Source organism: Micrasema longulum, unplaced genomic scaffold (assembly GCF_059751315.1).
Source record: "Micrasema longulum isolate JH-2025_06_02 unplaced genomic scaffold, ASM5975131v1 h1tg000126l, whole genome shotgun sequence".
NCBI classification, from domain to species: domain Eukaryota; kingdom Metazoa; phylum Arthropoda; class Insecta; order Trichoptera; family Brachycentridae; genus Micrasema; species Micrasema longulum.
This window is the reverse complement of record NW_028277332.1, coordinates 285,468-300,882: the sequence shown is the minus strand read 5'-3', so window position 1 is coordinate 300,882 and position 15,415 is coordinate 285,468. Positions and strand designations below refer to the sequence as shown.

Sequence of the window (15,415 nt, the reverse complement as noted above, 5' to 3'; positions counted from 1 at the left end):
TTAAAGTACGTAATCTAGACATTGTGAACAATCTAATCTAGACATTGTTAACAAACAATGTTATCAATCAATGTCTGGTTTAGTGATGTACGAGTACATAATCTTATATCTTTCAGCAGGTATTATTTAAGTGTCGGTAATAATAATTATGGATAACTTATAAAGCGCCATTTTCGTAATATAATAAGGTAAGCAAAATACAAAGATTCAAAGTGATTTTTACAGCATTTAAATAACGTAAGTTATTTTTCAACAATATTTTGAGTTTGTCCAAATTTTTGTAGACAAGGACTGGATTCAACTCCCTGGGGAGCTGTTTATATTTACATGTTACAACAGAGATGAAAAACATTTAAGAGAAGGTAATATAGAAGTCCGGGCATCTACAGGGCTTGGACTTCTATATTACCTTCTCTTACATGTTCTTCATCTCTGTTGTAATATGTTAATATAAACAGCTCCCCAGAGAGTCGAATCCAGTCCTAGTCTACAAAAATTTGGACAAACTCAAAATATTGTTGATAAATCCACCTGGTCCATGAAGAAGTATAGAAATTGAAAAAATAACATTTTCAGGCGTTGCCTAGTATGTAGGTGAAATAATTCAATTAGATGAATCTCACCCGCATAAATAAAGGTTTCAGCTCTTTAACTTCACAAACATCAACAGATGAAAGAATTGAAGGACTATAGATGTTCAAATATAGGCAGAATGGTGAATGTTACACACAGTGTGTAAAGTGGCCACTTAAACCAGCCATTGACAGGTCATAAGCCCTGTAGATGCCTAGACTTCTATATTACCTTCTCTTAAATGTTCTTCATCTCCGTTGTAATATGTTAAGTAAGTTATTTTGATTTTATCGCTGTAAGAATTTTTAATCCAAAAACAGACAATGGAAAACAAAATATATACATTTTTCGATACTCTTTTACGAGCCGGTGTCTGATGATTGGAGAATTTACAAAATAATTTTGTCTACTAGACGCCACGACAGAGGCAGACTGCATTCTTGTACATTTATTTGGTACTTTGTACTCTCTTTTAATACTTTGATTGTCTCGTTAAATCGGGGACGTTCAGTGTAAATAGTTAACATAATTCATTATAGTAAATATATTTTTTATGTTCACCCTATTGGGAACTGAACCCGGGACCTTGCGTGAGGTAACCAAATGTGCTGATCACTACAATGTGGTAGTGAATAATTAAACTAATGAATTATAGGTTCACATTCATAACTTCATTTCTTTATTAGCTATTATTAAATTTATTCATAAAATGCTATATTTTTATCCAGTACTTAGAAATGTAAGGAACGGCATGGCCTTCCTTTTCTTTTCGGTTACTCTTAATAAGTTGAGGATGAGGAATGGAGGATGAGCAAACATTCTAGGATAATAAATCATTTTTATTTTTGCTTCATTTACCTTCGTTATAAATTTAAAATTGGTATATAAAAAATTTAAGCATTACAATAACTAAAATCTTAGATTATAATAAATTAAATAAAAAATTCTTAAGACGAATCATCTTCCTCTTCTTTTTAGGCTCTGGACATTATTCCTTGGGTTTGAAGACGCAAGATTCTTATACCAAGGATGTATCTCTGGATGAATAATGTTTTTTTGGCGTTAAAATGAATAACATATCACTTACCTCTGTGCATCTCATTCATTCATCCTTCTTTTATTTGGATTCATTTTTAATATTTGATTTTTTAATAATTTTTTTTATCACATCTGTTTCCATGTGGAGCATGTGGACATCAACTGAATCGCCTAGGATATCCTATTGCTAGCCAGCAGTCTCGCCTCCTCTGCCGAATAAAGCTGAAATATAGTCATCGACGGTCTCTCAAGACAGTGGGAGCCTGCAGGTGTGAAGAAGATCCAACTTGGGTTAAGGCTCTCCTTAGGCATTTGCAGCACGTATTACAGCCAGGTCCACTGCCGCACCCTCAAAATGATCGTCAAAGAAAGCTGCAGTGCCTATTTTCAGACTTCAATGTCGGTATTCGAATTTTACAAGAGTTAAATAATCGGCATTTCATTTTGACATAGACTAGAGTTCCAGACAGCACACATCGTGTTAAAATGTGTTCGAGCAATTCCTAGGCGGGTTGTGGGCTCTTTGCGCATGCCACCATCCTCAGTTATGTGAACTCTCAAGTATTTAAAGCTCAGTTGAGCGGAGTTTTTCTGCAGTCTGTCAACAATTTCCCAAAGATCACCAATAACCTTTTTAAGAAGAACCGCATCATCTGTGTACTCCAAGTCGCACAACTTTAGGGGGGAGTTCACTTCTATATCTCGGTCAGATGGTATTGATTTACATAAATCATAAATTCTGCTAGTACTATGTGTGTACCAATAACTTTGCTATTTAAAAGATCTTTCAAAGAATGGACAATCCCACATATTTGGAAATTCGCTTTTATAACACCAGTCCACAAAAAAGGGCCTAAAACTGATATCGCCAATTATAGACTGATTTTTGTGTATAGTGTCTAAAGTATTTGAAAGAATAATCTATAACTAACTCTCTTCCGCTAATAAAAACTCACTGAGTCCATCTCAACATGGCTTTCTAAAAGGGAGATCTACTGTTTCAAATTTTATCTTACTTAATGATTACCTTACTGATTCAATGGACGGCGGTCATCACGTAGACGTTATTCACACCGATTACAGTAAATGCTTCGACCGAATCGATCACAAATTACTATTTAAAAAATTAACTAAAATCGGTATTGGAGGCGACCTCTTCAGATGGTTTTCATCTTACAAAGACAACAGGTCACAAGCGGTAGTGGTTAATATTTTTTTTCTAGTTGGGTACGGGTTCCCAGCGGGGTGCCTTAAGGGTCTCTTCTGGGACCTTTGCTCTTCATAATTTTGTTAATGACATTGATGAATGCTTTTCTTGTAAAAAAAAACATCACTTATTACATCTGCAAAAACATTGTGAAATAGCTGATATAATTTATCTATTTAAAGTTGACTCTGGTTCAATTGACTGTCCTAAACTACTATGCAAACTCTCTATTAATGTTCCTTCCAAAGTTCCAAGGAATAACCTTCTTCTTCATATTCCTCTTATTTCATCTAATTATAGGCAAAATTCATATTTATGGCGAACATTTAATAATCTTAATGTACTAACAAAATAATTAAACATATATTTATTTGCGAATAATCATAATGACGCGCGGCGTTTGCTTTTGAAATAATTTGTACAGTTTTTTCCTTTTCTTTTTGATTTACATTAGATTACTGTTCATTTTATGTTCGAGAAGATTTTTTAACTAACCGTGATGCTACTTGTAAAACCTGTAATTGGCTTATTTGTAATTTGTTTTGTTTATCTTATATATATATATATACTAGCAGACCCGACAGACGTTGTCCTGCTCAAACGTTGGCTTGCCTGCTATTTATTACGTTGGAAAAAGACTTCATTGATAAGTAGGGACCTAGGTACTTGTTTGTGATTAAATTCCAAAATAAATTTAAGTATATAGGTACCTGAATTCCAAAACATAAAATAGAATCTGTATCGTTGGATATGTTCCTACATTAGTAACCGCAGTCAATCGGTCTCACTCAAAGGATTTAATTCATCATTTAAACCAATCCCATCAGGTGTCCCTCAAGGTTCGCATCTTGGACCCTTATTTTTTATTATTTATATCAATGATATAAGTTTATGCATTCAAAACTCAATTTTTTTGCTATACGCTGATGACAATAAAGTATTTAAAATTGTGTCTTCAATAAATGATTGCGAAGTTCTTCAAGCTGACTTAGATAGAATCTGTAGCTATTGCAAGGACAATCAGTTATTATTGAATTCTGATAAATGTCTTGTCATATCATTTACTCGAAAGAAAAAAAGTATACTATTTGACTACAAACTATCTGGGAAAATTGTCAATCATTCAATGAAAGCGAGAGATTTGGGTGTACTGATGGATGATAAGATTTTATTTAGAGATCACATAAATACAATAGTAGATAAGGCGTACAGACTTCTGGGGTTTATCTTATGAATCTCCAAGCCATTCTCATCACCAAATACATTCAAACTTCTTTACTATACTTATGTGCGAAGTCAACTCGAATTCGCTTCATTAGTATGGTCCCCTCAATATAATGTATATATTAATCAAATTGAAAACATTCAAAATAAATTTATAAGGAGCCTGGAATATCGTTTTGGCAACATTGAAAATGATTACGGCGCATCTTTGATCAATTTTAATAAAGAATCTCTACAAAAAAGGCGCCTTACATATGATTTAATTTTTCTTTTCAAAATTCTCAATAATATAGTTGATTCGCCGTATCTTTTACAAAATATTGGTTTCCGTTGTCCTCTTCGCTATACTAGATTAAATTCCCTTTTTATGTACCAACTTGTAAAAACAATTATACCTCGAATTCATTCATTAGACGTACCTGTAGAAATTATAACAGACTCAGTATTGATGTAGACATTTTTAACTGCACGTTGCATTTGTACAGAAAATTTCTTCATGGGGTCGATTATTTGGGATAGTTGCTGAATGTGCATCTTGAGTGGTTTATGCTATGTATATGTGCCGCATGTAATGTATATGTTTGTGTATGTTTTATATGTGCGTTCATGTGTGTGCGTGGATGGCTCGGAGTGTACATTCGGTATTTTTATTTATTTTAATTTATTACCTCCATGGAAAACGCAAATGTCAACAATTATTCTTTTCTCACTTAAAATTCTTATTTATTTATTTTTTTTGTCACATTTAATGTTTATATTTTTTTAATTTATGAAAACTTAATTGGTCTTTTTATGTTAAAAAATTGTTGTTTTTAATACTTATTTTGTATGACTATGTTTTCTGAATAAAATAAAATAAATAAATAAATAAAAATAAATATATATTTTTTTTTAAATATAGCATTCTTTTTGCAAACGTCAAACTCCGGTCGTCTCACCAAAAGAGGGGTGTACATATGTTGGAATACGATTTTTAAGAATGTATTGAATTTAATATTATTTAAGTTTTACCAAAAATCCAGTCAGGCAGTCAAAATTAATAAATGGGTAGAAATTAAAAGAAATTTAAGGAAAGAATCTGATTGAGATCCACAAAAAACAAATGCTGTTTGTAAACATTTAAAAACAAACTTTTTCATACACAAAAAAACAACATCGTTCCATTTTTTTTTAAATGCATTCTCCTCGAATGCAACCCTGGTATATCGATGAATAAAACATTTATGCTCCTTACTTATTTTTTACATATTGGATTGAAGATTTTAACATCTACGAACACGCACAGCGCAAAGATCTATATTTCTCTGAAAACCACACGTAAATTGGTTAAGCCATTTAGGAGGAGTTCGGTGACATCACACGTAAAGAGGAATTATATATAAAAAGATAAGATAAATATAGCTGTTGGTTATCCAAATAAATAATAATAAATAAAGAATAAAAAAAAAGATAAAATCCTTCAATATACTTGACAAGAATAGTGAGAGGACGTAGCCTTGCCCCCCACTTCAGCGGAGACTCCGAACCGATCAGTCAAGAAGTTACCGATTCTCACACAACAATTATTGTCTACGTGGAGGGCCTTTATAACAGCCATGGACTTAGAAGGAATTCCGTACGCCTTGAGAATTCATTTCATCGCTCTGTTATATAATACATTTGATATTATAGATATGGTCCTCACACGACTTAAACAGAAGAGTAAAACATAAACAGAAGAGTAAAAGTCAATCAAAGCTAAACTGGCAGCTCACAATGGAGTTTTAGTCCCAACACTTATGTATGGAAGTGAAACATGGAACTGGCAGAGGAAGGATGAAAGCCGAGTGAACGCGGTCGAAATGCGATCTCTAAAACGAATGTGTAGGAAATCAATGTATGACAGGGTTACGGATGAGTCAGGTGTATAATTGATTAGATTAAGAGCCTCTGATATGGTTTGGTCATGTAGAACGAATGGTAAAACAAGTATATATGGCGAAAATGAACGGTAACGTGGGACGAGGACGACCAAGGAAGACGTGGCATGATCAGATAAACCAAAATCTTAAGTCTAGTCATGTCAAAAGCAGACAGAACTGAAGGGCATGTATGACAAAATGTATGAATGAGGGAGAAGCTAGAAATGTATGCCATGATCGACGTGTGTAGCGGTTCATTCTCTCTACCTACTCCTACGAAGAAATGGTGTGATGGTAGTGGTAGTAGTAGTACATTAAAGGCGATATCTTCTTAGTATTGGCATTAATTTGAAATGCTATAAAGCAGAAGTGCAGACGCAAATAATGGTAGCGGCTAGGTAGGAGAGGGGTAAGGGTTTGTGGAGGGACTGCTTGTCCAAGAAATTAAGGATTTACCACATTTTGAGATATATTTTTTTTTAAATAACTTTTTGAAAAATCTTTATTAGGATTTTTTTAAAGCTTACCACGAGGAATGTTCCTCTGAAATTTCGCAGTCTGGCCCTAAAAAACAGCGTATAAAACTATTTTGGTTAGTATATTAATGAAAAATTAATTCGCCCTAAAGGTTTAAAGATTTAAAAGACAGTCTTTTATTAAAAATATCATTAAATCCGATACCTTCAACATACCCCTGGTTCCTTTCCTGAGAATTTGTAGCCAGGACATAAAAGATGGAGCGCACGCTAGCAGATTATGTATTTTAGGTATTTACTTGTTATTTGGTAAGATTTAAAATATTTACTGCTAGTTGCCTTGACAAAGGAACAGTTATGTTCTGAAAACGGTCGACATATTATAGTCCTTAAAATATAGCTTGATTAGAATGACATCTGTCAAACTAATTTCATTAGTAATGGCCCATTACTAATGGGAAATTACTGATCACTGATCAAATCGATTTTATCAGTTTTTTCATGCAATCATGAGACGCAAATACAAGTCTATCATAGTGTGTTTAACACACTTATTCACCAAAAAATAAGACATTTATACTTTTTTCATGAACTGTTGTTAATTAATTATTTTTTTATTCGATCAATTTACATTGATAAATTTGTCACATCTCTAACGTTTTTGCAAAATGATGTAACCTTGTAAAAACGTTGTTAATAATAAGGTTTATTATTTTTTTTTGTTTTAAAGCTGATTTGATATATTTATGTTGATTTATTTGTCCAGCATTTTATAGTCCTTAAAATGTAACATGATTAAAATGACAGTTGTCAGAAAAAGTGACGACATAACTTTGCAGTAAAGTCAAAGGAGTTATTTATATTGACACTCGAAAAATCATTTGTATCTGACGTGTTAATTGATTTTTTTTAATACAATGCTTGAAACATAAATCAACATTATTATATAAAATCAGCTTTAAAACTAAAAGAAAACTAGGATAAACTTAATTATTAACGACGTTCTTAGAAGGTTACATCATTTTGCAAAAACGTTAGAGATGGGACAAATTGATCAATGTAAATTGATGGAATAAAAAGATTATTCACTTGACGTTGTTCATGAAAAAAGTATAAATATCTCATTTTTTATGAATAATTGTGTTAAACACTATAATAGGCTTGTTTTGCGTTTTTATATAATTTTCGGAAACAGAGTTTCATGATTGAATGAAATAACTGATAAAATCGATTTGATCAGTGATCAGTAATTTCCCATCACTAATTAAATTAGTTTGACAGCTGTCATTCTAATCAAGCTATATTTTAAGGACTATGAGTATTTCAAAATTTAAAAACAAAAACAGGAAAATGCTTCTTTCTATTAATTTCACGATCACAAAAAATATACGGCAAATAGCTTTAATAATAAATTATTATGAAAATAAAACTTTGTTATCAGTGTTACACAATTTTATTCTTTTACAAGAACACAACTATAGTTTCGGGAGAGCACTCCTCCCATCGACGGGTGATATAAAATATTGCAACTTCCACTTATGTGCTAAATTTTAAGAAATAAATTCGACTTAATGTTTTGTCCATGTTTTCATATCTGTACTTAAGAAAACCATCCATTCATATGCCAACACCTTAGATAAGAATAAAACCCCCCTGCTCTAAGTTTCACTGATTAATTTGTTTATTTTTTGTTTAGATTCAATGACATTGTGAACAATATTCTGTGTTTATTATATTCAAATTCAAATTCAAAACAAAGTTTTATTTTCATAATAATTTATAATGAAGTGTTACGAAGTGAATGCCGATTCAATTAAAAATATTAGCTTTAATAATACTCGAGTTACCGAATTAAAATCGGCCCATTGGGGGGGTTTAAATACCCTCCTTGGGTCCGGCTAGGTTAATTTTACATAAACATAATTTCAACAAAAATTTGAGGAGTGCTCTCCCAAAACTAATTATTCATTCATTTTAACATGAAAAATAGATTTTAATTTGGTTGTCTGCTTTCAGCTCTTTGGGTAAAACCCGTGTTGAGTGGAAATATATTACAAAAACTCAATGATATATTAATACATAGACCTGCCCAATAGACTAAAATATTTTTTAAAAGAGTGAAACGAAAACGTCCTCATAGCTTGTTTATTTATACTAGGGGTGGTATTCTGAATCTTCTCTACACCCTAGAGAGTGATTAATTTATGTTTTTTTCAAACGTTAAATAAATATGAACACGTGAAATGAACATGATGATTTTCATTTAGAACATTATTGCGACCTTAAGCGTTATCCAAAACACTTAATTAGGTTGAATTCACCAAACCGCATTAGTTTTTTTACGTTTTATACATCATTTGACGTTTAATCATCAGTGTGGCCGTTAAATGAAGTAAAGTCTTGTCGTATTAAAAAAATAAAAATCCCCAGATTCAGAATACCACCACTGGGCTGCATTCAGCGATCATGCATATGCTACCAAAATTAGAAGATACTCATTTTTGGTACCTATATAAAAATGTTTGTATTTTGACTTGTAACAATCGACAATCGTTTTTGATGGATTCCAATTATCTTGATTTCTTGATAATTTTGACCCATTTATTTCATTTCATTTTGTGAAATGCAAAAACAATTTTAACTATCATTTATTTTATTTTAAAAATGTATTTCTATCAACGCATCCATGCAACTAAGAAGAGCTTCGCAATTGTGCTGTTAGGAGTCGTTTTATGTTTACAAAAAATAATATTTATATTTGAATATGAATTGTTTTAAGCTTTGTATGAACATATAACATATGAACAAATATTTACTATTGAAAAGTTACACAATCCTTTTCACAAGGTTTATCCGAAAGGTTTTTACACGCTTTCATGACACAAGCAGGCATTTTGGTTTCGATCTTAAATGTCACGCCTGGCTAGCGGTCGAAGAATGACTAAATACGGGTGCATGACTGAGCGTTTGGGCATGAGTTGAATGTCATCATTTTTGAGGGCAGTCTAATAATATGTCAATGCATAAACGACAACAATAAAATATAATATTTGTTCATAATATTAGGGTCAAAATTACAATAGTAAAAACAGTCAGTTAACTATACATAATCACTTGAGTATTAGATTTATTATTAGAGTCAGTGGCGGCTTTCCTTTATGTCCGTTTGGTCAATGACCCCCCAAAATTTGCCACCAATCAAACTAATTTACTCAAAATACATTATAAAGTAAGTATATAATACAATGCAATTAGGTTTTATATTTTTAAAAATCGTTCACTCAAAAATATAAGGACTTATTTATCTTTATGTTTTTATAGATGTTATCTAGAATACTATTAAAGGATGTGCGCCGTCAAATATTCATGTTTTGTCGAATGCGCGGGTCATTTCTGTAACTGTCCCAAAGCTAATGTCTTTTCTCTAGATTTTCTTATGAGAAAGAAAGAGATGAAACGTCTCGTTTGTAAATGAACATCGGAACATTTCGCCTAAAAATTATACAAATGAAAAAAAAAGAATAAGCAGTTTTATGTAAAATGGTATATATAACAAAGAGGTACCATTGACAATCATTGAATTTTGTGAAATAAGCATTCTTTTTTTAAAAAAAAAACAAAATTACATATACATTTCATTTGGAAAAAAGCGGACACGACTTATGTTAATACCAAATATACCCCAAATAAAAATTTTGTATTCTTTAAATAGACTTGTTGACCAATGAATAAAATAGTCAAATTAAACCAATAAGTTTGAGGGATATTTTATATTATAATGAACAACTATAGAATTATATCAAGAAACCTAAAAAAAACATTCATTCAAAACAAAGCTTTTATTTTACAGTGAAATTTACTAATTTATTGAAATCTATAATATTTGTGAATAGAATAAAAAACCAGAATGAATATTATATTTATATACCTATTATTATTATATCTTAATATTGTATTTATAAAATATATTCTTTTACTTATCTTCAAGCGTATAAAGTTATACAGTAACTTTAATTTTTTAATTTGTTTATTTGACCAATTACAGTTGTTAGCCTCTACCAGGCGTCTCCAGTTTGAACATTATTTAAGAAGTATATAATTATATCATTCATATGATAACATAACTTATTACCTAATTACGATGAAGTTCCATCAATAATTATCAATAAATAATACAAACTTAAAAATAAGATAAAATGGCTCTTTAAGTATCAAGCAGCAATATAAAATATTTTGTAACATGAATATATTGATGGTAAAAAGCAAAAATTTCTAAACATTCTTAACCAACAATTTTGACCACATATATTTTTTAAAAAATAAATTAACGCCACAAAATGGATACTTATATAACCCTGTGATTATTATTGAAATAAAAATAAATAATTATTCATAAATTTACTAGTAATATTTATTTACAGAAGTGCAAAAATCAGAAAATGGTAATTAGGATAAATAGGCTGTTAACAATCGATATTTTTTAATGAGAAAAAGAGAAATACTCAAGTTTTTATTATTTACTCAATGTTTAATCTTTCAGACCATTCCCTAAAAGTTGGAAATAACGTAAATAAAATTGTGCTGGAAAAATGGAAATTGAGTTGTGGTAGAGTTCGATTTGAACCTCGGACCTTTGGCCCGTGAGTCCAAAATTCTACCACGGGATCACAACCCGGTTCAAATATATAATGTAAAAAAATATATATAGTGTAAATCTTCCACTGGTTAAACCTAAAGATGTTAAGGAACTCGCCCTCGACTTAATAGCCTGACACTTCACGGATCTCGGCTTGGAGGGAGAGATTTAGCAAAATGAGAACTCTCGCCTTCTACTTAGTAGCCAGGCTCTTTAAAGACCTGGGCTTGGTACTCGTCACAATAGGTCTTTATGGGTCGCAGTGATGTGAGCTTGTATGGCACTGACCCCCAGCTCAAAGAATAAGGGTAAATCTGTGAGAGTATGAGAACTCGTAGACAGATTATTCTTTGACTCCTCAAGAGATATGTGTATATTAGTGTGAAGATGAATGATTCGGATGAATTTCACCTACACAATAAAGGTTTGGCTCTTTAACTTCACAGAAATCAACAAATTGAAGAATTTAAAAAGTATGTACCGATCTAGAAAGATTATCAGAATCTAGTAATATTCTCCAGAGATATGTACACATTCAAAATATTATTGGTTAAACTAAAAACTTTTCAATAAAGTTTCAATTTTTATTACCTATATCCTATATGGTTTGACTATTTAGATTAAATCAATATTCATAATTATTGTAAAAAAATAGCAGGCGGTCTAAGTATTCATTCAGCGGTCGGTTTGCCCCATGGTATAATATAAATTGACGTTATAGATGTTTTACAATACACTGGAATAAGAAAAAAAAAGTAAATTTTGCAAGTAATTAATATTTATCAAAAATAATTTTTATCTGAAGTCAAATTTAACAACGATTGTGAATTTTTTACACCATTTTTGTAACCAGAAATAAATAATATTTTAGAAGGAAAGGATTAGAAAAATAATTTGAAATCTCTAAGGAAACTAGACGCATAATGTGGGAGGTGTCGGGCGTCACGACGGAGGTTGGAGTGGCGGCGTGTGGTGTTTGTTCCTGTGTCGCTTGAGTTGGTACATGGTCTTGGTGATGTAGTCGCAGCTGTTACAGGCGAAGGGCTTCTCTCCCGTGTGGATGCGACGGTGTTCGCGGATGTGCGTGGCCTGCGTGCTCGCGTACGGACACAGGTCGCACTTGTAGGGCCGCTCGCCCGAGTGCGTGCGGCGGTGCGAGATGAGGTGGCTGATCTGCGCGCATGTGTACTCGCACTCCTCGCACTTGTAGGGCTTCTCCCCCGTGTGCACGCGCCGGTGCGTCTTGAGGTGGCGCCGCCAGCGGCTCCGGTAGTCGCACAGGTCGCACGAGTAAGGCTTCTCCCCCGAGTGCGCGCGCTGGTGCTCCTTCAGCGCGCTGGGGTAGGCGGCCGCATACTCGCAGGCGTCGCAGGCGTACAGCTTCTCGGGGGTGGGGCGCGGCGGCGCGGGGCCGATGGGGCGGCGGCGCGGGGGGCGTTTCACGCCGGCGTGGGACAGGCGGTGCAACTTGAGGTGGTAGAGGCGGCGGAAGGGGCGCTGGCAGTCCTCGCACACGTGGGGCTTGATCCCGCGGTGCGTGAGCTGGTGGTCTCGCAAGTGCACGAGCTGGGAGCTGCTGTAGTCGCACTCGTCGCACGAGAAGGGGCGCTCCCCGGAGTGCGTTCTCTTGTGCGTGCGTAAGTTACTTAAGTGTGTGGTTGCGTACTCGCACTCGTCACAAGAGTGAATTTTTCTTTGGATCGTTCCCCGTTTCTTTCTCTTCGGTTCGGTCTTGCGGTCCTCGGCGGTTTCCTGACTGTGCAGGGCGTCCGGAGAGAGGAATTCCTCGGCGGGGCAGATACGAGAGAAACACTCGGAATCCGACACTCCCATAGGTAATCCTCCCTGTAGAATAAGAGGCTCATCTCGCTCTTCCCCATCACTGAGCGCCTCTTCTTTAATCAATTGTTCAGGGTCCAACCTCTCTTCCTTGATGAATACTGGAAAGGGCCCAAAGTCGCTAGATTCCTCCATTTAGTTATTTTCAACTTTTAAATAATATATGCTAACCTGAAATATTGAAAAATCTTTTAATGAAAACTGTGGGTCAGATAAGACTCATATATGAAAAGTCGTTCGAAATATGGGTCTAAATACTGAAAATTCATTGACATTGGAAAGAAAGAGGTACAATGTACATTTTTGGATGTGAGGAATTCTCTGTTCCAAATCCCAAAAGGAACACTCCCACAGTACTAGAAGTCAAACTAAAGAATGGGCCATGGGGTCTACCGCAAACTCTGAATTTGGGAAAAGAAATTTCAGGTTTCTGGGCCCCAAAATATTCAATATGTTACCAGAACATTGCAAAACCAGGCCCCGGATTCAATTAAATAAATTTGTAAAAAATTGGTTACTGGGGGTAGAGAAAAATTACTATAACACATTTTTATATAATAAATAGTATAATTAAATATTGTATGAAATGAACTAGTAGGTTGTCAAAATATTATTTATTTTGCATAAAAATGTCTGCCTTAAAACAGGTTGTACCTAGTTAGGCAGACTAGACATGATCCAGAGAAATCTATTACCAGAAACATGTAGTATTTAACATGTAGAATTTGTATTTTTTGTTAATAAACCGTGATTATTATTACAATCGAAATGCTTGCAGACTGGCTGGATTTTCTCCCTAGAGAGTTGTTCTTATTAAAATTTGTTGCAACAGAGAGGGAAAACATTTTTGAGAAGGGAATGTGGGAGTCTAGGCATTTACAGGGCTCATGACCTGTCATTGGCTGGTTTAAGTGGCCACTTTACACACTTTATTCATCATTCTCCCTATGTTTGAACATCCACATTTTCTCAACTCCCATCTGTTGGTCATAAGCCCTGTAAATGCCTAGACTCTCATATTCCCTTCTCAAAAATGTTTTCCCTCTCTGTTGCAACAAATTATTGTTATTATTATTAATTATGTTTGTTGTACTAAGGAAGCATTGGAAGTATATTTGTAATAAAAAAATATGTTTATTTTTCTTGACATGCAAGGAGAATTAATTAAACCACTGGATATTCGTTATGAATGTGAAATATTATGTTATTTAAGTGTGTAGTTTTTTTTTCATGAAAAAAAAGAGATATTCGCGTTTTTATGATTTACCCAAGTATTTAAATTTTGGGACCATTTTATTTTAGTCGTCAATAAACGCGTTAGAAAATGGGACACGAGATGCGGTAGAGCGGGGTTCGAACGTCGGACCTCCCGACCAGGAGTCCTAAATAAATAATAAACCCCTCGTTTTTCGACGTGGTACTGTAATTTTAATACGCTAGATTATTCTTTAGTTCTTAGTATGAAAGGTCTTATATACATATATAACTATGAAGTGGTTACATAAAAAACTACAAGAAGTGTTGGATTTCTTAATTTTATTACTCACCTTAATATTAATATGTCAGAGTAAACTTAATATATTGTTTATATACACAATATTTTTTATGCCATTTTTCTGTGGGTTGGGAGTTTCATATCAAATTATATTTTCTCTAGATACAAGCATTTTTTTACTAGAATAATATTTAGTATTGTTTACGGGTTAAACATTGGAAATTACAACATATAACTGACAACTACTGACATATAATGTGACATAAATCTGACAGCCATTGCGAAATGTAAACGTCATCGTAGTCGGTAATATTTTGGACGGAGTTCAGAAACTACAAACTATACGAATCAAATGCTTTTGCACTGCTTTCGCATTCGAACGTTAACAAAAAATAACCAAAGGTTTTGGATATTGTAAGGGTGAGCAGGATCCGTATTCTAGTGGGAAGTTAAAATTCATCTTTGATTTTATCTGCAAAATAAAACTAAAGATAAATTTGGTATTAATATCTACATAAAAAAATATTTTTTTAGTAAAAAAAAATAGAATACGCATTCAATTTTTTTTTTCTAAACGTGTTAAATAACAAGTTATCGACGAAGATATTTTTAACATTCTTACAAATATACACATTTTCATCCGAAAATATTTTTAGATTTTACTTTATACCGTCTCAATAGGTATTGATGAATAGCATTTACAATCACGGCCCAGGGATGAAAGTAACTATTTTTAATTTTGTGTTCATGTCTTTTGTTTGCTTACAGTTATGAGTCATTGTTTTTTCTTAAAATAAACACATATTTCTGAGCTCTTCTGATATTAGATTTTTTTTTAAACCTTGATGGTTTTTGAAAAAATTAAATAATGCGACTGACGGCATTTGTTACAACCATTCCGATACCAAGGTAGGGCTGTAACAAGGTAAAGGGATAATTGCAACATAGTTTTTTAAAAAATGAAATAATACCAAAAACACCGATATATACAGGGTGTTCATAAAACCCTGTCACATCCAAAACCAC

General features: G+C 33.2%; 1 protein-coding gene across 1 annotated transcript; it reads right to left on the bottom strand.

The window, feature by feature from the left end:
• Positions 1 to 10,816: 10,816 nt before the first annotated feature.
• Positions 10,817 to 14,685, bottom strand: LOC148284401 (uncharacterized). The gene is made up of 2 exons (XM_088240685.1): positions 14,442 to 14,685; positions 10,817 to 13,065 (listed from the first exon to the last, which is right to left on the bottom strand). The coding sequence occupies exon 2, from the start codon at positions 13,027 to 13,029 to the stop codon at positions 11,998 to 12,000; it is 1,032 nt and encodes a 343-aa protein (XP_088096811.1). The 5' UTR covers positions 13,030 to 13,065; positions 14,442 to 14,685; the 3' UTR covers positions 10,817 to 11,997.
• Positions 14,686 to 15,415: the final 730 nt, after the last annotated feature.